Source organism: Anopheles stephensi, chromosome 3 (assembly GCF_013141755.1).
Source record: "Anopheles stephensi strain Indian chromosome 3, UCI_ANSTEP_V1.0, whole genome shotgun sequence".
In the NCBI taxonomy this organism is placed as follows: Eukaryota; Metazoa; Arthropoda; class Insecta; order Diptera; family Culicidae; genus Anopheles; species Anopheles stephensi.
Genome location: NC_050203.1, coordinates 61,396,373 through 61,417,638, shown reverse-complemented (window position 1 = coordinate 61,417,638; position 21,266 = coordinate 61,396,373). Strand labels below are relative to the sequence as shown.

General features: G+C 43.0%; 3 protein-coding genes across 4 annotated transcripts; 1 reads left to right on the top strand and 2 right to left on the bottom strand.

Moving 5' to 3' along the window:
- Window positions 1-89: 89 nt before the first annotated feature.
- LOC118513591 (deoxynucleotidyltransferase terminal-interacting protein 2) lies at window positions 90-1,891 on the top strand. Its single transcript, XM_036059572.1, has 3 exons — window positions 90-550; window positions 626-927; window positions 1,474-1,891. The coding sequence occupies exons 1-3, from the start codon at window positions 364-366 to the stop codon at window positions 1,855-1,857; spliced, it is 873 nt and encodes a 290-aa protein (XP_035915465.1). The 5' UTR covers window positions 90-363; the 3' UTR covers window positions 1,858-1,891.
- Window positions 1,859-3,956, bottom strand: LOC118513590 (iron-sulfur protein NUBPL). Its single transcript, XM_036059571.1, has 3 exons — window positions 3,846-3,956; window positions 2,477-3,781; window positions 1,859-2,399 (listed from the first exon to the last, which is right to left on the bottom strand). The coding sequence occupies exons 2-3, from the start codon at window positions 2,854-2,856 to the stop codon at window positions 1,865-1,867; spliced, it is 915 nt and encodes a 304-aa protein (XP_035915464.1). The 5' UTR covers window positions 2,857-3,781; window positions 3,846-3,956; the 3' UTR covers window positions 1,859-1,864.
- A 174-nt stretch (window positions 3,957-4,130) lies between these two features.
- LOC118513585 (non-lysosomal glucosylceramidase) lies at window positions 4,131-20,415 on the bottom strand. 2 transcript variants are annotated; one of them, XM_036059553.1, is made up of 7 exons: window positions 19,632-20,415; window positions 14,965-15,234; window positions 7,743-8,320; window positions 7,419-7,674; window positions 7,117-7,348; window positions 6,919-7,048; window positions 4,131-6,842 (listed from the first exon to the last, which is right to left on the bottom strand). In XM_036059553.1, exons 1-7 carry the CDS (start codon window positions 19,796-19,798, stop codon window positions 5,731-5,733), a joined length of 2,745 nt encoding a protein of 914 aa, XP_035915446.1. In that variant the 5' UTR covers window positions 19,799-20,415; the 3' UTR covers window positions 4,131-5,730. The 2 variants fall into 2 exon arrangements, with proteins under 2 accessions (XP_035915446.1, XP_035915447.1); XM_036059554.1 differs by having other exon boundaries at window positions 7,743-8,257; window positions 19,632-20,414.
- Between the last annotated feature and the right edge of the window lie 851 nt (window positions 20,416-21,266).

The window sequence follows — 21,266 nt, the reverse complement described above, 5'->3', positions numbered from 1 at the left end:
TCAGCGTACTCAAAACATCGCAAGAGTTCTTTAAGCAGTTTTTACCTATTTGTTGGGAATATCGATTTGATTCCCTTTTTATGCAGTAATATTTTCGCATTTGTTTAATTTCGTTGACTTTCTGCAAAGTCTTGCAACAATCATCCAATATCATAACTTTTCCAATATAAATCTCACACATTGTTGTGTGTGCGGTGTATTAAATCACACCTGTGCGATGTTTTTGCGATGTTTTCCTAAGTTTGACAGCAACGCGTCGCACGTGCAAACAACAAACATCTGTCATCAAGGCAAGGCTGCTGTGCGCGTTTTGGTGCTTGCTTGGTGACGACCCGGGATCGCCATCGATCGTAGCTCTACAAAATGGATTTCTTCGTCATAGATACCGTCGGAGATAGTTCGGGACATGGTGGCTCATCCTTGCCTCCAATTCCTCAGCTACCGACAGCAACGTACACCAGCACATACGATGGCACGGCACACAGCAAAGATATCAAGCGAACCACCACAGCACCGGAAGAAAGTGACAACGACGACGAAGATTATGCAGGTAGGTCGAAACGGTGGCCTTCTTTAATTAGTTGTAAACGCTAAAGAGTAGCTCGTTCTATCTTACTACTACTAGGACTCCCTGCCCCCGGCCAGAGCATTTCAAAAATATTGAGCGAAGACTATGATAATCTAGACCTGTTTGTATCGTGGAAACGGAAGCAGGATGCTAAAGAATCCGTCGAGGTCACAGCTTCAACCAGTGGCGTCGCGAAGGTTGGTGCTGCCAAGCGTCTTGCTGTGAGTCGCAAAGATGACCTGTGCCGCACGAACATTGGGGAAGAGCTTAAAGGAGCCGTGTTGACGCCGGGCATTGAGAAGAAGCAGGACATAGCACGTTTGGCCATGACGGACAAAGCGCTACAGAAGCTGAACAGGGTAAGCCGAATTTATGGTTGGTAAAAATGGCTCCGATCTGTTCTACCTGATGATATATTCGACAGCTGAAACGGGTTACCTTGATGTTCAACGGGTAGCTTACCTAGACTCAGCCCGTGCATCCAATACCCGCTCATTGTAATCTTAGCGGAATGAACGATCATTCGTCGTTTTTCCTGTAGCTTTGCTTTCCGCTGTAAGGCCAATGGGATAGAAAACGTGGTACGTATTCGAGGTGATCGCCCCATGCGCCCCATGGGTTGATTGCTTCGATCATATCGGAAGGATCTGGCACGGAAAGAAAACATCGTTTCAAAAGCATAGCGATGTGGCTGGTTGCTATGATCCTACATGATTCTTGTAAAATGGGGTTTGTTTTTGCTTTCGCAAAACGATGCACGGGTCTTGGTAAGCTACTGTGAGATCTTTGTACCGATTGATGTCCTCTTTAGTAATCTGATTTAATGCTTTCACTGCTACGTTAAGCAAACAGCGACAACTTCCTTCAACTAATCTAGAACACGTTTTCAATTGCTCGAATTGCAGGCGGAACGTAAAAAGACAAAAGGCAAAAATTGGTTCGGCCTGTCGGCACCGGAGATCACGCCCGAGCTGAAGAACGAGCTGGAGCTTATGAAGATGCGTTCCATACTGGACCCCAAACAGTCGTACAAGCGTGTCGATAAGCGAAAAACACCCAAATACTTCGAAATCGGCAAGGTGATCGATTCGCCGCTCGATCACTTCAACGAGCGTGGCGTCAAGAAGCTGAAATCAAAATCGCTCGTTGACGAGCTGATGGCCGACGCCGAGTTCCAGAAGTACAACAAACGCAAGTACGCCGAATCGCTCGAACGGCAGAAGAAGAAGGCGTACCACAAAGCGGTCATGAAGATGAAGAAGGAGAAGAAGAAAAGCAAGAAGAGATAAATAAAGTTTATCGTTGTTGTTTACTAGCTAAAAACTCCACCACTTTCGATGCGATCGTATCGTACGCTTTGGCTAGCTGAGAGTCCGGAAATTTCAAGCAAACCGGCGTACCGGCGTCACTACACCGCATCACGTCCTTCTCGATCGGAACACGGGCAAGCACCTCGACCGACAGTTCCTGCACGTACTGGTCGATTAGATTGTCCGCAAACTCGATCCGGTTCGAACACTGGTCGCACACGACGTGGCTCATGTTTTCCACCAATCCGATCAACGGTACCTGTAGCGTGCGATACATTTGCGCTCCTTTTTTGGTAATATCTAGTGCCGCCGCTTGGGGTGAGCTGACCAGCACCACTCCATCGATGGGTACGTTTTGGCTGAGCGAAAGATGCACATCACCGGTGCCGGGTGGTGTGTCGACGACAAGGATATCGAGCGGTCCCCAGACGGCACCCTTCAGTAACCGTTGGATGGCGGACATTACGAGTGGGCCACGCCAAACTACGGGACCCGTGTCGACCAGCAAGCCCATCGATAAACTGGCGAACGATAATAAATTTATACCGAACATTTCTCTACAGCATACGGCTCTTCCTTGCTAGCCTAGCCCACTTACCATTTTACACCGTAATTCAGCAACGGAACCATCCGGTTGTGTTCATCCACCAGCGGTGCTTCGCTAACGTTCATCATCCTGGGCACCGATGGGCCAAATATGTCCCCGTCCAACAGACCCACCTTCTTGCCGTGCCGGGCCAAGGTAACGGCCAGATTAACGGCCGTCGTTGTCTTGCCCACGCCGCCCTTACCGGACGAAACTACCACTATGTGCTGTACGCCCGGCAGTGGCATTCTTTTCGGTAAACTTCTAGCCATTAACTCTGCCTGCCGTTGGTTCGGTTTCGAACACAACGTTCTGGTTGCCGTGTTTACCCATTGTCTGCTAGATTGGACCTGGACTGCTAATGCACACGCTAACCGTTTGAAAATCATCATCTGTTCTTTCCTGCCGAGACCGGTTTGTGTGTGTCGTTTCGTAACGTTCGCGGTGTTCGTTCGTGAATCTGTTCTGTTTGTTTACATTTCAAGCTAGTTGGCGTTTGTCGTTAGGCGAGGGCGAGCCCAACAGTTACTTACCCCAAATCCGAACGTTTGTTTTACAGCGCATTGGCTACAACGCTTTTTATTTGTTTTTGTATGTATCACATCAATGTAAGCCATGCGGAATTGAATAATGTATAAATATTTTTTCTAGATTTAAGAACTTAGCTTGGGAACCAATGCGGGAAATGGGAATTATCCCTTTTTTCCTTCCATTGTTTGTACTATTGAAGGCTACTGCACAGCAGGCCTCCGATGGTTTGGCAAGATGCTGCTCAACCATCCGATTACGATTCGAAAAGCATTATCCACTGGACAAATGATGATTGATGTAATTGATGGTACTGATGAGTTCAGGTGTACGCATATGATCGGTTTCAATCAATTGTCCACCGACGAAAAATTCCGAAACGAGTAACCTCAACAGACAGACGTAGCGAAACCGTTCATAATCGGTGCTTGGCGTTACTGGAATTGCTGCAGATGATCGTTGAGGAAGCGGTGCTATTTGGCGTTGTTGTCGTCTTCGCCGTCGTCGTGAAGGTACAACTTTTCGACGTGCTATCGCCGTGCTGAGCGTTTTTGTAGCACTCTTTGGGAACCGTTTTTTGCACAGCCGATTGGTATTCTTTTTCGTTATCATAGCTCTGGTCAGTCGGATTTCTGGCATCTTACGGGAGATGGTTCGGTAGATTGAGCACGACGATTCGGAATGCTGGATTACAGGAGGTGAGCTCTCAACTGAAACGATGCTTGCTCCGCTGTGCTTCAAACAATCCTTGTACAAGTGCCTACGACAAAACAAAGATGCCGAGCTGGGCTGGCGAACGTTTGAAATGAATATTTAAGGTGATTTGATCAGTAGGATGCCCCGTTTTACTTACCGGTAGATGATTATATTGAGGAAATCTAGCGAAACAAACGAAATTCGACCGACAATCGACTTCAACCAACCAACTGCCGCATCCAAAATGCATCTGTTGAATGTCAAATTCATAAAATGTCAAAGTATTCGTTTTATGCCCATGCAGCAAAACAACTGTCGTGTCAAAATTTTGAATTTACCGTTAATATCAATTTCTCCGCTCGTTCGCTTCAATATTTTATTTTGTGGAGTTAAGAATTAATGTAAAAAAACTTTTCAATTTTTTAATGCAACACACACATCATTATGTTTTCTTCTCGTATTTATTAGGCTTTTTTTGTAATGTTTGTTCGTTTTTTTTTGTTTTTTTTAAACAGCATCATCAATTTGTACAACATTCACAACTGTCGTGCGCTACATAGTGGAGCTATATCGAGATGTATAATGACTCTGCCTGGGTTGTGTTAAATATATACGCTTCTGTTTGTTTTACTTGCGGCAAAAAAGACCACCTAGTAGCTTTGCTAACGTGTTACAATTTGATTATAATTTTGCGCGCAAGACCAAAAATATAGTTTTCTGCTAGGCTGTGGTATATACTTTAGTAGCAAATAGTAATTGTAGACGAGCAGAGGGATCTCCCTACCGTGGGGAAGCCGCAATACGTTTGTGCTCGGCATGTTTATACTGGCGCATCAACCATCCATGCATCCGTGCGCTCTTACATCGTTACGGTTATCTCAGGTCATGGATTACAGGTAAGGAAAGTAAGGTGCTGCTGTTCGATCACCGCAAGAAACCACGTGTTACGCTTTTGCGTTTAGGGGAAGGCTTAACGGCCTCAAAACACCAACAACATCGATACACACAACGAGAAATACACGGACTTGTTCCACTTCAACATCAACTGCTTGCTTGATAATTAAAAATAAACGATAAATTAAATACAAAAGACCTTTGACAAGTGACGCAAGTGTTATCGTAACCCTAATAACGAAAAGCTAACAAATTTAGATCCATTTTTAAATTATGTTTATGATGAAGTAGAAAATCGCAGGTAGAACTATCGAAGTAGATGAAGCATAATTTTCTCAGACATTTCTAGAAACATTTAAAATATGACCAGTAGCGGGTTTAACACGTAACTCCTTATGCGCCATAACCCCACCACTGTTTTAGCAGAAGCACCAATGATTTGAAATGTTCTTTTCAGAAATGCCCGAAACGATTCTACCTCAACTTGAAGAGAGTCGAGAAAGTTCTACCTGGTTATTTGCCACCTTCCTTCTCATCAGAATCCAGAAAAAGGTTCCAACGTTCGCCAGTTTATCTCAAATATCCTGCAACGTACTCTTGTACCTGACCAACGCTTGCAAAGCCGTTTTAGTGCCTTACTAACTTCCTTTGCTGTTGCTGTCAACATGTGTCCTACCCGCAAAAGCTAGCCACACAAGCGCTTAAGCCTTTGGCAATTAAAACTACTCTGATTACCAAAAGAAAACGATCGTGCTGTTCAGGACATTACTGTGCGATCATCAGAACAAACCACACACACAAACATCGCGATCGAACCTGGCCTGTTAAATCGCTTTCGCTTCCTTGAAGCTACTAACAACATACGTGAATCCTTAATGACTAGAGAGTTATAAAATTGATACGGTAGTGCATTAAAACTAAAAACAATGGCTATTTGGGATGAATCATAATTAAAACCCCACCACGACGATTCGATGATCGCAAACATCAGCCCCGTGTGGGTAGAAACAAGTAACATCAACCAAATGAACTTCTTCCCTTCGCTTCCACTAGCGATCGATTTCCGATCGAAATTATAAAAAAAACCTAGCTATGCTAAGCTCGAGCGACAGTTCGGCATGTGGTTAGGCAACGGGCAGATTCGAGATTTAATCACGACGCAGCTTCTTCATTTCCCACGCCGTCTGCATCGACCATATGCTGAGCGGGCGCATGTAACCGATCGCACGATAGTGCCGTTCGGCGTACACCGCTTCGGGCGTTTCAAAGTTCATGCCGATCCGCTCGGACAGTGCCTGATAAAGCCCGCCAGCTGTCTGGAACGCTTCCTCGAACATACCCTCGTGAATCATGGTTGAGGCCAGCGCATAAGTTACGCCGGTCCATACCTCCTCACCCTGGATGGTGGAAGTGTCCGGGCGTCCTTCCTTGTTCGGCTGTCCACTCGGTACGTACCCATTGACCGCACCGAGCTGTCCGCCACAGAACCGCATCACGTTGTTTTCGTAAATGGTTCGCATCGCTAGCCGGACATTTTCCTTCGGAAACACGTCATAGTCAAATCCGCACGCCCGTAGATACCAGTGACCGCACAGTTGATCCGACATGATACTGTTCTTCGAACCACTTTGCGCATCGAACCGATAGTATGTACCGTTCCAGAGTTTTTCCTCAAACGAGGCACGCCCTTTATCGAGGATCGCCTTGTAACGGTCGCTATCCTCGCTCTGATCGAGCAAACTTGCCATCGTGGACATGCAGTGTAAGCTGGCCAACCATAGCCCGCCACAGTAAGCGCTCGGACCGTCCATTACCCAGGTGTCGTACGTTTGATCGGGCGATTTACTGTTCTCGATCAAGCCATCGTCGTCCTTGTCCCACTCGAGTGAGCGTTCGAGCACCGTCCGGCACGCCGGATACATCGCTTTCAGATAGGTGAGTGCATCCATCAGGTACACCTTGCCGTTCGTTTCGTTGATGTACATCGAGGCTGATTTGCGATTCGCGGCCTTATTGTCGGTCGGCGAGCTGCCACCGTTCGGTTTGTTGCGATTATCTTGAATGTACGTGTCGTACATGCTTTCCTTGTCGATGAACTCGATCGAGCTGAATTTGCTCGCATTTTCCGCGTTCAGCTGGGCGTAGTGATTGAGCGTGTAGTAATCGCGGTAGACCTGCAGTATGAACTTGATGTTTAGGTCACGCCATTCCGACACGTCATGGATTGGGTAAGCGTTGATAAGATCGAACGGTTCTTCCGCTAGAAAAGGAAAGAGCAAAGTGCGATTTGAAGCAATGTCGCTGTATCAAATTCAGTATCGTTGCCGCTTACTTACCAGGATCTCCCAGATCATGCGGTACAGAGTTTTTAATCTTCCGCGGAATCACCTTTCCATCGTACAGATGCTTCCGACCCTCGGTAATTTCACGCTCTATACTATCCTTGTAATCGTACTGGATGCTAACCTGTATAGTTTCAGAAATCTTCTTACTAACGTGTGTCCTAACACCCAAATGGAAGCTCGATCGCTCACCTGTAAATTTGGCCACAGGCTCGCTATTGCATGCGATGCGTAGAAGTGCACATCGTACGTCGTGTACATACGGTACTCGTGACCCTCTAGGTAGGAGTAACGTCCATACGCTAGCCGTGGATCATCGTACGGCAGATCGGACTGATCGTCCATCGTTAACCACACGCTGCCACCGTCCGCTATGAAGTACAGCTCGTTGAAGATTGCACTCTTATACCAATCCGGAAGATCTCTGTAGGTTAAACGATTAAAAGGAATTTAGTGTAAAATCGTTCCTCGAATCCCATTCTGCCTAAACTTACGCATCTTCCAGTATTGGTCGTTGCCATTCGTCGATCAATCTCTCCCATTTGCCGTAATTGTTGAGCGCATAGTCCGATATCATCGGACCTGCATCACCACTCTTGCCGAAGTACTTCGTATAGTAGCGATGATACTCTTTGCCACGCTTCTGGAAGTGTACCTTCGGCATGTCCCACACGAGTGCGAATTCTAGCTGGGATGTGGTGCCGGGTTGCACAAGAATCTGCCCACTCACCGCAACGGCAACGTCTTTCGCTACAAGATTCGACAAAGAAGCACTAGTTTCAGTATCATTCACAAAAAAATAGAACAAAAACACTTACACTTTAGTGTCTCATCGTTGGATTTCTCCGTCAGGTGACCATTTTCCTTCAGATCGTTCCACAGTTTTTCCCCATTGCCGGTCGGATCGAATCGCTCGCAACGGGTCAGGTTGATTTCGGACGAGCCACGGCAACTCACACAGTACGTACACTGCATATCGGCAATCGTCTGCCGTATCGAAACGCCACGGGCATTACCCTGCGTAAATGCGCTCGTCTCGCTGCCTCCCTCGGCGTCCTGCTTCTTGGTACCGGTACCATTCTTGAACGTGAAAGTCAGCGTCACCTGCCGATCCTTGTCGCACACGTTCTCGACCGTCCAAACGAACACGCCGCACGGCAGCGAGCTCTCCTTGTAGTCATGGGGTATGATCGGTGAGATCTGTCGCTGCACCAGCCGGATACCGTGCTCGCTCAGATCGTACTCGGACCAGGCGCGCGGATACAGGGCCGTGTAGCTGCACCTGGAAGCATCCAGCGCACTTTCCCAGCTGCCGAGCGGATTCTTGGGGCGGCTGTAACGACGCGATTTGGCAGAACCACGGTTCGATGTAGTATGCTCGTTAGTGGACCGTTGGCTGACGGTTGTGTTCAACCCGAGTGCAAGCGAGTGATTTGGTTTGTGTTTGCAGGTATGTATAAAAGCGGTGTGCAGCACAATTGAGCGAAAGTGGTATCATATTTCGTTGGTTTTGTTTTTTAGAGGTGGCGTCACCAAGCAAGATAAATAGCAAATAAAGTGGCGAAGCATTCGATGACATTGCAGCAGAATGAGAGAATGGTTAATGTAAATGGTAAGTGTTAGTAGCACGAATCTATACTAAGTTATTACAATGTAGGTTGTGATTTAATGTGCACGGAGATACAATGATACACTTATGACTTGTAACCTCACAATGTACTACAGTCGCACTAACTAGAAACATACAAATATTCTACAAAAAATATGACTTACAAACTTAATGGTACCATATAACAAAAGGAGGATAGCAAAGGAACTTTACAATGAAGTTAATGAAGTCTTTAATGGTAGTCTAAGCCGTTGATGGTCTTGAGGTGGTCCGGTGGCCGAGGCGATAACGGCGCCGGTCTTCACACAGCAGGACCGGGGTTCAAATCCCATCCCCAGACCGCCTCCCCATAAGCTGTGCTGAATACTTTGCTACGGGTAAAATCAAGTCACAGCAGGCCAGAAATGGCAGGCTGAGACCTCTCAAGGTTGTAGTGCCAAGGAAGAAGAAGCCGTATTTCTCCTTTGCGGGATATGAAATTTAATTACCCCAGACGATATTTTAATCGAATTCAATGCAGCATGTTAAACTACTTAGCTAATTTAACTTAAACTAATTATTCGTTAAAAACTAATTGTTTCGCGATTTGAGGACCATTAACATCGAGTGCAGTTCTTCATGTTAAAGCATGGAAAATAACAAAAAAAAAATCGTTGAAAAAGTTGCTGACATACTCTTGAAGAATTTTTAAAACAGTGATACAATGTAAAGTTACAGCTAGTAAATAAAACATCGAAACTTATCACAACAATAATAGTTCCTACTGGGAGAAAGTTGACATTTGTAAGGCACATCAGCGGATTTGGCTGCAGTGTGAAAAAATATCCTGGTTTTGACGGACATTGTTATCCAGAAGGCTTGTGGTCAGGAACAATAGTAGACAAGTAGTAGACAATCAATCAAAATCATCTGCTGACATCGTTTGTGCAAAATATGTCTCGATCGACGCGATCGCCATCAATCGAACAAACTCTTTCATCATTATAGCGATGAACATGTGATCTATAAAATTTATTGATAAAATTTCTATTGAGAATTTTTTTTCCAATCATAATCGAGCAATTTATCAGCAAGGTCCAGAAAGAACTAAATAAATACAAAGATTTATATCTACGAACGCTAAGATCCAGCGCACGATTAAACAAATTTTAGTCCTACATTTGTAGGCAATGCTCATTATCCAAATGTGAATTTCTCTCTCTCTTCTTGGCCAAACGACTTCTTAGGCCATGCCTGTCATTTCTGGCTTACTAGAGACTTAATAATACCACGTAGTTGGATAGTCAGTTCTCACTACGGAGAAACGGTCGCGGAAAGGATTTGAGCCCCGGTCCTGCTGTATTAGAACAGCGCCTTTATCGCCTCTACCACCAGGTCGCCCCAGAAATATATGTTCTCTGCCAATTCTCTAGTATTTTAGTGTATTATTTTGGCTGGTGACATAGGGTGTCTTTTCCCAATCTGCAATCCCAAGTCTGGCAGATGATTGTAATTATACCGAAATTCCCATCACTTTCAGTATTTAGTGGATATTTTTAGTATATATACTAAGCGGAGTACTAAGCAATATTTTTTATTTAATTTACAAATGTTTAAAAAATTTTGAACAATGATGGTGGCATTAGATAGTCTATAAATATTTATGAAACACACTGGTTCATCGAAAATGTGAAGAAAAAAAATCAAATACAAATAAAGCTTCAGCAAACGCATGATGATGATGCATGTTCCGCAAGCGACCACCATCGTCAACATCCGACTGCAACACTACAATTATTCGAGGACAATGGAATACAAACATTACCTCCAGTGTTGTTTTTAGCCACGGTTCTTAGCCTTTCATCTCGAAGCATCATCATCAAGATAAAAGATGCTTGCCTCATTGGCAGCAAGATATTTTACTTTGAGGTGTTGCCAACTTGTTGTTGTTTACCCACGGAAGGTATCAGTTTACATGCCGACACGGCTAAAAACCGCACCCTTTTACGCGCATCATGATGTGGCCGTCTCCTGTGTGTGGTCTGGCGTCACATTACCTTCAACCACAGGACCATGTGCAGCAAATGGTGACACCATGTCAAACAAAAGTGCATTTAAACGTTCCGATTTAGATCATATTTCAGCAAATGGACGGTCTGATGAGATGCAATGAGATGAAACAATTAATCGGAGTAATTTTTTGTACCTCCCAACGGTTTTACACATCACTTTTTATTCGCTTCAGTACATGAAAACATGATCACGATGAGCTCAGCAACAGTGCAAAATCAACAATCTTGGCAAGGGCTGGTAAGAATCATTGCGAAAAAAACACACACAGAACGAAGCCCATTTACAGCACACGTGCCACCACTTAGGGTGGAGTTTGTGCAAAGCAGTGCGAAAGTAAGGAAAACAAAGACCCCCGATCTCCAGCCTCCAGCACCAGAAGAGCATTCTGATCCTTTTCCCGGTCTGGGTTGGGTTATTTAGAGATGAAGCGGAAAAATATATATATCGCCGCCCACTGCTTGCCATTGTCGATAACAATGGATGCCGGGGGTATGGGCAAATGGGGAGGGGTACTATTAAGTAAAAGAAATGTGAAAAAAACCTATAGGCCGGAAGGCGAAAGCTTTCGCAGACGGTGGAATCGATTTTTTCCAGCGTTCTGGGTGGTGCTCCAGCACGGCGAAGCAACCGGAACGCCCGTTCGTCATCCCGAAGCCATCCTCCTCGGCAACCATTTCCGCGTTAGTGCAGCCAAGATATGCTAACGATTCTGTTTCTTTCCACCCCCCTCCCCCTCCTCTCCCATACTTCCTTCTGCCATGTCCGTGTCCCGGGAACCATGGACAGAAGTGCCCGATCGACCTCTCCCAACTGGTTGGTCTGGTTTAGTTTCCTCATTTTCTTCAGTTTATTTTCCAACCGGTGGAAGAACGATGCGGATAACCTCAATGCTTCTTGTGTCACATTGATGGAGGATTTTTTTTTACTTCTTTCCGTTGTTGTTGAAACCCCTTTTTGTTTGCCGTACCGAAGTGCAAAAGGTGCAAAAGTGCAAGCGAAGGAACGAGCGTGGTGGGGAGGTCCTTACAAGGACCAACAAAACTGCCGCCAACAGTTCTGTGCACGCTATCGACGTGTTTTCGACGGGTTTTAATTTGATGAAACCAACCGGGTATTGCTACAGGCTACAGCTGCCCGGGCAGTGAAAACGTTGAAAAACAAACCTATATCATTGCATCACGATCCAGATCAGCGAGGGACCGAAGTGATTCAGGATGGTTGGAGCGAGCTAGAATTTCTGGTCCACTCCAGGATGCACTCAGGGATTGGCAGTAATCGCGGTAGCCAGCAGGCACCATTGCACCCCAACAACGGGCACGATGGTAGGATGGTGAATTTTTCATTCAATTATAAACTCTGCAGCAACTTTTTTTCCCCTTCGGTTCGGTGCGGTGTGAATGAAAATGAATCCCCCAATCGACGGGAATAGAACACACGCTGGATTTAATGAATGTACGTGTGATTTGCTGCTGTACAACAAAAAAACGCACTCTCTTTTGTGCTTCAGTTCCATTGAATTTAAATGCATTAAGGTCTTGCAAAAGGATTAAAGCACTCCGTGGTGATATACAGCTGCATGAAAAGGTATAGCATTTACTTGAGGCAGGATAAATGCGTTAAAAACACGTTTGGCACAACAAATACGCTAATGGATTGAATGGAGAGCAAGAGCGTATTGTGAGATGTGTGAAGCTTCGAATGAAGTGAACGTGATTGAAATGAAATTTGCAAAACAAAAGCATTCGCGAAATTTGAATGTTTATTATGCGAAAGTAATATGTATAGAAAAACGCGCGGGACAATGAAGAATGTTAAAATTATTAAAAGAATAAATAACACTTCCAGCATTTCACATGGTGATATTGCTTCGAATCTGATAGAAGAATTGAAGGGAATTTCCATTTTAAGCATTAAACAATGTTTTTTTAAACAATGTATTATACAATAATTTAAATATAAAATAATACAAAAAAATCAATAAAATTAAGAAAAGAAGAATGAATATAAAGAACATAAATACAAGGAGATATAAAACGGATAATACAACATTTTCTTCAGATAATTTAAAAAATAAATAAAACATTTTTGGCCACAGCAGCAATTGATATTAGACAAGCATCAGTTAATTTCACAATGTTTCCATATTAAAGACTACTTGTATCGATTCACAACTTGTTATTTGAAACCTTTCCATGTTGAACAGGATTCTAGTTCAAATTACAAGCAGCTTACATGATAAGGCATACAGAGACACGAGAGTATATTTCACGCCGCAAGACGCGCACAAGTTCCAAAGTTAGTCAGACAATTGCACAAAATAGGTCTTTCGCAACTCGTAAAAATAAAACCTAGCGTACGTAGAGCTTTTGATATCAAATTTATTAGCCCGTTATCATATTATTTGAATAACGAAAATTCCAACAGCACAGTATAGTCGAGTCATGATTTTGAATTATAAATATATCAAACCCTCAATCGGTTCTACTGGGAATAAAAAACCTCCAGCGAACCAGGGCACCGCTGAGTGGGTAATAAAAAAGACCTAAATTAAATGAAAATAAAGTTGTTTTGCCATCGATAAATTGCTTTCCACTGTGCTGTGTCTCGTTCTGCTTGATTTGGATCTTAAACCAATATAGTTTCCCTGCATGAATCCTTGCAAACTTGCCGGGTGGAAGTAGTAGACCCGTTAAGCAAGGAAGGCACATCATCTATCGTTCTGTGACAACGATTCCAATAAATTCCCAAATCATGCAGATGTCAAAACATCTAATCACTGTTATCTTTCTACCAGGGCCGAGCCGAGCTCCTGAAGAGAGAGAGAGAGCTCCTCGATGTTGTTGCTGGACATAGTTTTCGACTCGAGCAGGGGTTTGTTTTGATTGCTGCTGGCACAATTTTGTTTTTTTCTACGTCTACCAGTCTAAAAGTGGATCAATTTTGTCTGCTCGAATTGTTTTACCAAACACATGACCAGCACACGGTTGGGTTTCCACTGTGCTTGGAATGTAAAAAACGAGCAACAGCGCCAAAAAGAATCTGTTATTCGCATCACAAACAGTCAGAATTGTCTGTAGGATTCTGTCATGTTTTTGCCAGCCCTCCGACGATGACGACCGTTTTTTTTAAATCCGCCACAGACGACGACCATCATCAGGACGATGCAAAATGAATGTTCCCTAGCCGAATCCCTTACCATGGGGCGGGTATGTCTCGCCACTTGTCGCGGCGTACATGGCCACTTGCCAACCTACACACGCCCAGTCCAGTTTGATGGAAAAGGATATTCAATTAGCCCGCGAGCAAACATTTCTTAGACCATGTGGCACAGTACCACACCGGGCCAAAACAAGCTTGCCAGCACAGGCTCGTGAAAGCAAACGTGGCGGACCATTTGCACAGCAGCGGAACAGAACGGTACGGAACGAAACGATTTACATCGTCGCCAGGGTTGTTGGGCCACTTCCGGATTTGATGTTGGCCGGTGGCGGTGGTGGTGGTGGTAGTACAGAATGCGCACATTCGACATACTGTAGACGAAACGATTTGTGGGAAGGGTAGGGAAATGGGACGAAATTACATTCAAAATGACGTAAAAAGTCGTGCACTGGGGTGGAAAACACTTTCCGCACACTTGGCTGCGAGTGATAGGATTAGCGGAAATCGTTTGATAAGAGTCTCTTTAGCTTGAAATGTTGCTTTCATTGGGTAGTTTCTTTGAAGTTTATTAATAACATAAGATGAATGATACTAAATAAAAAATATTTAAATTAAAATGAAGAAAACACTTTCTACTGTGCACAGCTCCACACAGTTACTAGTACAATTAATTTCTGAAGAAAAAATAGGTAGAAGGCCGAAAAAGTCAAATCAAAAATCAAAACGTCAGTTATAAGAAATAAGAACTTTTAGGAAAGTAAAAAAAAAACAAATAAAAAACCAAAAAGATATAAAAATATAAGTGGAAAAGCAATATACATACAAAAACAAAAGATTCTATCAAATTTATACAAAAAAATGGCATTGCAAAATGTTACCCTAAACTTATCAATTGGTACACGTACAACTAGACCAGAGCGTGAGGTTCCTACGCGAAGGATGAAGGATGGAATGCAGGCAATCAAACACATTTACTACTCAACCCTCCACTTGCGACACTTTCTCTGTCCGGCTAGCCTACCGATTCTGCATCCTACAACTCGCTTGCTAGCCTGAGCTCGGTCACTAATAAAATACTAAGGGCGGGTATTAAGCGGTTATGGGAGCATACAGGGCAGAGCTGAAACCTGCTAATGCCGTTCGTCGTCATCGACGGAAAAGGACTCGCTAATACATGCAACCAAAAACACACAGCCACACACCGACACACACACACTCACCTGTAGGTCGACAGCAGACTGTGGAATATGGTGGCGCCAGCTTCGTCCTTAATGGTTACGATGAACTGATTGGCGTGTACGGTGTTGTACTCGTACAGGCCCGGCTTGAGCTGGTAGCGACAGAACTCGCCGGCAAATCCGCGCCCAATCGTACCGGCGCCAATGCCACCGAGCGGCGCACCGTAGATCTGCTTGGCGTTCTCCGTGTACCAGTAGTCCATCAGTACCTGGCGGCCCTCGCGCGAAACCTTCCAGTAGTAGGGAATGTATCTGCAAACGAAAGCGAAACAAGTGAAACTCTTTTAGAAGCATTTGATTTGGGAAACGAAGCGTAGTATCATGTGCAGATGCGTTTTTCTGAGTTGTTTGAGCTATAAGAAAATGTAGTTACTGTTAGGATAAAACAAGTTAAATAAATATAGGTGGAGCTATCCGTTTGTGTATGCAAGTATTTATTGAAGTATCTAAAACATATTGCAAACATTTTGAAAGAATTTTAAGACAATTTTAAATGCTTGTTTCATGACATTTTGTTTCCCTTACTGTATTAATCGATTTGCCAATCCCTGTATCGGTTTAATTTTGATGTAGGCCCTGTCGAAACTAGGACATCGGAAGAAGCTTAGTAGATGCATTAAAAATAGAGTTTTGAGGATTTCTGCAACAGGCTAATAGCGCGAAGCGCGGTTGTGTAGCGCTGTAGATAAGTTCGGTCGGCTCCTGGCCGGCAGTCACCTGGGAGCTTTAGTCATGAATGACACTTGTTAAAATTTCCAAATACTTTGGATCTCTGTTTAAGCCTTAGCGAATAATTGATACTCCACATTGGCTTTGTAATGTTTGGTGGCTACTAAGGTCAGTTGAGAGTCACTTTGATCGAAGCCAACGAAGCATAGATTTAAAAGCTCATTCTATGTGATTGTCACACGAATAGCGAGTTTTATATAACAATGTACTTTGTGTCCAGAGTCATTAAAACGGATACTCTGACCACTGGATCAAAATATTACATGAATAAAGCCAAGAGATGGTTAGCGGGATTATTGTCAGGATTGGAGATTGTCAGGATCTCTCTATTATGTCTACATTACTAGCTCAGAGATGAAGCTTCTAGAGCCAACAAATCTTCAAAAGTAGTACCTCGACTGCTTTAACCATAACTGCTCCAAGTCAATTAATAGCTTCGTCATATTTGATCTTTACATAAGAGAAGAGTTTTTTTGTGTGAAAAATGTAGCTATCATTGTAATAAATTCATCTTTCATCTATTTGTGCATTAGAGTGTCCATTCAAATTCCTATCCGTGGGTACATCGACGCACGACCGATGAAAGGCACGTTCAAGGCACTAAATGCGTTCGGAAACGTATCACACGCTGCAAGTGTTAATAATCCTCTCGCGATTGTTTGCTTTTCTCGTTCTTCCCAAGCCTTTCCATAGAACAATATTTGATTTACCATCGATGCATTCGGAAACGAAACCCCTACAGAGTTTGATGTTTACCGTACTGATGGTTGCACTTAGAGCGCGTCTATCCAGTCGCGTTGTTCCAGCGCTATTTTGATCGGTAAACGATCGGGGAGCACTTTTCCTTTTCCTACCGGCAGCGAATGGCGGTGTGCGGTCACCGATACGGCAATAAAGAGGATCGCACTAAATTTAGCTCTTTTCTTCGGTTGGAAATAGTTACACCCCGGGGGAAGATGTTTCGTGTTATGATTTGTTCTGTGCAACCTCGAACGATTTAGCGTGTCTAGGTTTTTACACCAAAATTTTCGAACAAAATTTGGTTGGCCATGTGCTTGAATTTATGCGAAGAATATGATGAAATTAGATAACTGTGGATATTATCTTCGCTGCGAGGGGGTTGAAGCCATTGCCAGATGCCCTCTTGAACAAGGGTTTTAGTGTGTGGGTTTGGTTATTCTTTTTTACATGCCAAGAGTTGTAAAGAGCACCACCAAACCACTTGAGCGGGATTTTCCATCGTAAAAAGTTAAAAACATAAAATATATATGTAAACACTTTAAGCGACCAATGAGACCTGGTGTGGCGGGAGTTCGACTGACAAATCGACTAGCGAAATAAATTCGGACCAAGATCATTTATGGTTATGACGTGGTGTTGCAAATGTTTTAGAAGCTTATCTAAATTATAAGAAATATAATTTTTTGAAACATATTGTGGAAAATCGGAATGCCCGAAAATGTTTTCTCAATGCTGCTATTATAAAGTAGCCACAAAGCCATACATCCCCCATTTCCCATTATCTATTACGATCGCAAACCCTTAAGTGTTTTATCGCACCAAAAAATATTAACAACATAAGCGTTCCCTAGCCTCATCTATCACGTTTGGGGCTCATCGCATGCTATCGCTTCCCATTTCACTGAACGCAATAGAGCGAAGAAAAAAAAACTCCCAATATTAACGTTTATCGAACACGTGCTCGTCTCATTGCATCATTGCTCCGGAAAGATAAAGTACCGAAAGGCCAAACAAAGGCCAACCACCACGCAAGACGATCACTTTGCAGCAACGGTTCACGAGGAAAAAGGGCAACTTGAGGATGTGATGTGAAGAGTTCCAGAGTTGATGTTTGCGTTCCGCTACACTCTCGTTGTGCGTGGTCGTAGGTGATAAGAAAGCTGTGTGTTGTGTTTCCATCATATGCCGAAATCGGTGACGAATGGAGGATAAAAGTATTGGGAGCGGGGTGGGAACTAGAAAGCAATCAACCACGTTGATTTAGTATTATGGAATAAGTTAACTGCACCGATTCGTTCCAGCATTTATGGTTCATTGGTGTGTACGCGAAGGCGCTAAATGAGAATTGTTTTGCCGCGGTTTCATGCGTACAAAATGTGAAATACGCGTGTGAATCAGATTTGTGCTTAATTTATCCAAATATTATGTATGAAATTTGAGGGAAAATTCTAGCCACACTATTATAACTATTATAACAATTTAAAAATTATGTTTTTCGTTTGCATAAAATCAATCCTACAATCCTACATATAAAGTAATTTGTATGAAAATTTTTAAACCAAACGATTACAATGTAAAAAGAAACGCATGGGAATAATTATTTAAAAATACTACTTAATATTATACCACAGAATCGAGTAAAATATTATCAGTTTATGTAATCGAATCAAACTGAATAATAAAGTAAAACATAAAGAAGGACAGTAATGTGACCAAATTTTTTTTTGTAAAATTGTAAAAATAATAAAAAATATTTATAATTTACAAAACATGAAACATTTAAAAAATAAATTTTATGGTGATGAATGATGATTAATTCTCTTATGACTTATGATTTATCATAAGAGAAGAAAAACAAAGGCTCTTTCAAAATTTTAAAATAAATTAAAAAACGGAAAACTGTACCACTTCAAAGTTTAAAACAATTCAACAAATTTTGGTAAGGAAATGGAGAAGGAAAAATGAATAGAAAAAAAAATCCGAAAGCAATCATAAATCAGAACAAAAAAAAACTTTATCTAATTTCCTATTAATTTCCACGGAATAAAAATTTAAAAAATCACTAAATGACATAAAATCAAGCGAAACGATCTATTGCAGAGAACAGTTTCGCTTCTAGCCTAATGTATCACTTGTATAGTAAAATAATCAACGATTTATTATAAGGAATGTTGTACTCACATAATTAATTCGGATTTTTCCTCATTGCTCGAAAAAGTTAAGTCGCATTAATAGAAAAGATTTACCCTGCGATTTCGATCATTTATAATGAAAAAACCCTTTATTACACTATCGAAAATCAGTTACAAATCAACATCAGCGCGCGAGGGATGATTAAACGCATTGCGTGTAAACATATTACTCAATCCTTCCTTACCACCACTCTATTTGAAATGCGGGAATAATAGCAACGCATCACGATACAGAAAGGCAAAACAGGGACACATTTCAATAAGGATACAATGTATCGCGTACAAAAATCGATACCCTTAGACTTTGTTTGTGCAAAACAAATGCAAAAAAGCTCACATACACGCACACGAGACGAACCCCACTCGAGACAGTTTGTCTTGTCCGTTGAGCTCGCTCGCTTGCGCCCCTCATTTATCAGTGCCCCAAGCTGGAAGGATGCAAAGAAGGACACCCAGAAGCAGGGCAGACACATGGGACGTACTACGGTGCCAAACAAAAGCGAAAGCTCCATGTTGTTGCCATGGATGGGGGAGTAGCTTTGCAACATACTTTTAGCTTCTATTCCCCCAAATATCCCACCCAGCCCATGAGATTGACATTCAAGATCGTGCTTTCGAGGTCATTTGCAACCAAGCAGCCCTGAAAGAGCTCCCGGATGGGGTGGTAGGTACGGTGACAAATGGGCAGTGCGTCGGCATTAGGCGACAATGGGCGGACAAGCAATGAAACGATTCGCAATTTGCTTATCTTTCAAAGTGGCCACACCGTCCCGACTTGTTGGTTTTTTCTTCATTTTCTATAATCGGTTCCGCAGGCCTACTGTGATGATTTCATCCATTACAGACGCGAGAGAAGCGAGAGAATGAGCGCTCTGCTAGGGAAGAGACTTGCGATTTCAGTGCTTCCTTTTTGATGCTGTTGTGATGCGGGGGGTGTCAGTGTTTTTTTTTTTTGCTAAAAAGAAAGAGGGATGAAGATTCGCCTACCTCAACGCCATCGGAACGATGGGCAGCAGCTGACGGATCGACGGGCGCAAGTTTTGGTTACGCGTGTCACTAAAGACATGGTTGAACTTGAGCTTTAAACCGTACTGCGGCACGGCGGCCACTTGTTGTTTAAAGTCACTCATCGATTGCACACTGTCGCCGTCCATCGTTATGGCACCCGGTTGGCAAAAGGGTCTGACGAGCGAGCTGGTCAAAGATTAGACAGAAAGCAATTCACGAACACGGCAAGACGGCTCACAACAAAACGCGTGATAATCACAATTTTCACACCACCAAATGACACTTTTAATCAAGCTTTGCCACAGTACACCTTCTCGCACACAAAAGCCAAACTCTTCTCGCGGAACCACGTAGGCTGTGTGCAAAAGCTCCAGCTGTGCAGGCGGCGATGTAGTATGTGCGAGATGATGTGTGCTTGTGTGTTGAGCAAATTGGTTTCACCGCTTTCTTCCCTCTGGATCGCGAAAAAACACAGGCGTGCACGGTCGGAAAAGCACGCACAGAATCACAGAAAACGCGGACACAAATATCAGTAGACAAAGAGAGACACAATGCTGCAATCACAGTAATCACAATCACACGGTTTTTTTCTTAATCAGACAGCGCAACACAGCACCAACCAATAAATGCAACAATTCTTCTTCGCGTTTACTTTCTTTTTGTGCGACCTGTGGGCAGTACTGGCACAGCAGCGGCTCGACTATTGTTTCCCGTGCGGTCTGGTGTTGTTTCGCGACTGTCACACCGTTCTTCTGTGCGCGAGTACGAGAGCATAAACAGGCCCCCACTGGCAACCGGCACTATGGGAATGAGCAGTACGATCAGCTGGACAAGTAATGCTGTAAATAGATATTATTTTTTTACATTACAGTAAAAAGAATATTAATTAATTCATTTCATTCCAACTTGAATATATTTTGCCGTTTTAGCATGAAGGGTTTATATTAAAAGTTTTTGCGCTTCTGCAGTTAAAATTAACTCTCGAATGTGCGGAAGTAAATCGAAGGAAAATTTTATATTTTTTTAAATTATACGTGATTTTCCTGGTGTTTCGTTTTCCCTTGAGCAATATCTGATGTATGTAAATGAAGTATTTTTTTAAAGATTATTTCATTTTTATTATTACGTTCCTCTAAATATCCACAGTACGGCCCAAATAACGAAATCAACAAGCACGGTTTACACACAAAGTCAGCTTATGCTATGGAACGAACAGTTAATAATAACTTTAATTCCTCTCATAATTTTCGAAATACCTAAATGTCCCCAGAAATCAGCTAGTTTATAGAATTAAGGACCCCGAAAGTCCCACGGAAATCTTGTAAATTCTTCTTTATTGACTCTGAAAACCTCTATAAGTCTTGGATTTTTATTTGTAGCTTCCTTGCCGGGTGGTGCTGTGCTTGCTGTGTACGGGAAAACGGCCTTCATGGGATTCGACGGCCGATCCAGCTGAGTGAATGATCAACAACGCTACTAAAGGGCCACCGGACCGGACATGGAACATAAACCCTTGGAAGGTGTTGTATGATAGTAAAAAAACCCATCCTCCGTGTACTGGAATAATCAACATCGCACCATTGATTCGGATGTGAAATAAAAGAACTACAGGTT

What these genes read in the sequence shown, in the direction of transcription:
- LOC118513591 (XM_036059572.1), top strand. Translation starts at nt 364, where the DNA reads ATGGATTTCTTCGTCATAGATACCGTCGGAGATAGTTCGGGACATGGT. An exon ending in CGACGACGAAGATTATGCAG is followed by an intron (nt 551 to 625) that starts GTAGGTCGAAAC and finishes TACTACTACTAG; the next exon opens with GACTCCCTGCCCCCGGCCAG. An exon ending in CGCTACAGAAGCTGAACAGG is followed by an intron (nt 928 to 1,473) that starts GTAAGCCGAATT and finishes CTCGAATTGCAG; the next exon opens with GCGGAACGTAAAAAGACAAA.
- LOC118513590 (XM_036059571.1), bottom strand. Translation starts at nt 2,856, where the DNA reads ATGATGATTTTCAAACGGTTAGCGTGTGCATTAGCAGTCCAGGTCCAA. An exon ending in CTGAATTACGGTGTAAAATG is followed by an intron (nt 2,400 to 2,476) that starts GTAAGTGGGCTA and finishes ATCGTTCGCCAG; the next exon opens with TTTATCGATGGGCTTGCTGG.
- LOC118513585 (XM_036059553.1), bottom strand. Translation starts at nt 19,798, where the DNA reads ATGGACGGCGACAGTGTGCAATCGATGAGTGACTTTAAACAACAAGTG. An exon ending in CAACGATGAGACACTAAAGT is followed by an intron (nt 7,675 to 7,742) that starts GTAAGTGTTTTT and finishes CGAATCTTGTAG; the next exon opens with CGAAAGACGTTGCCGTTGCG. An exon ending in CGACCAATACTGGAAGATGC is followed by an intron (nt 7,349 to 7,418) that starts GTAAGTTTAGGC and finishes TTTAACCTACAG; the next exon opens with AGATCTTCCGGATTGGTATA.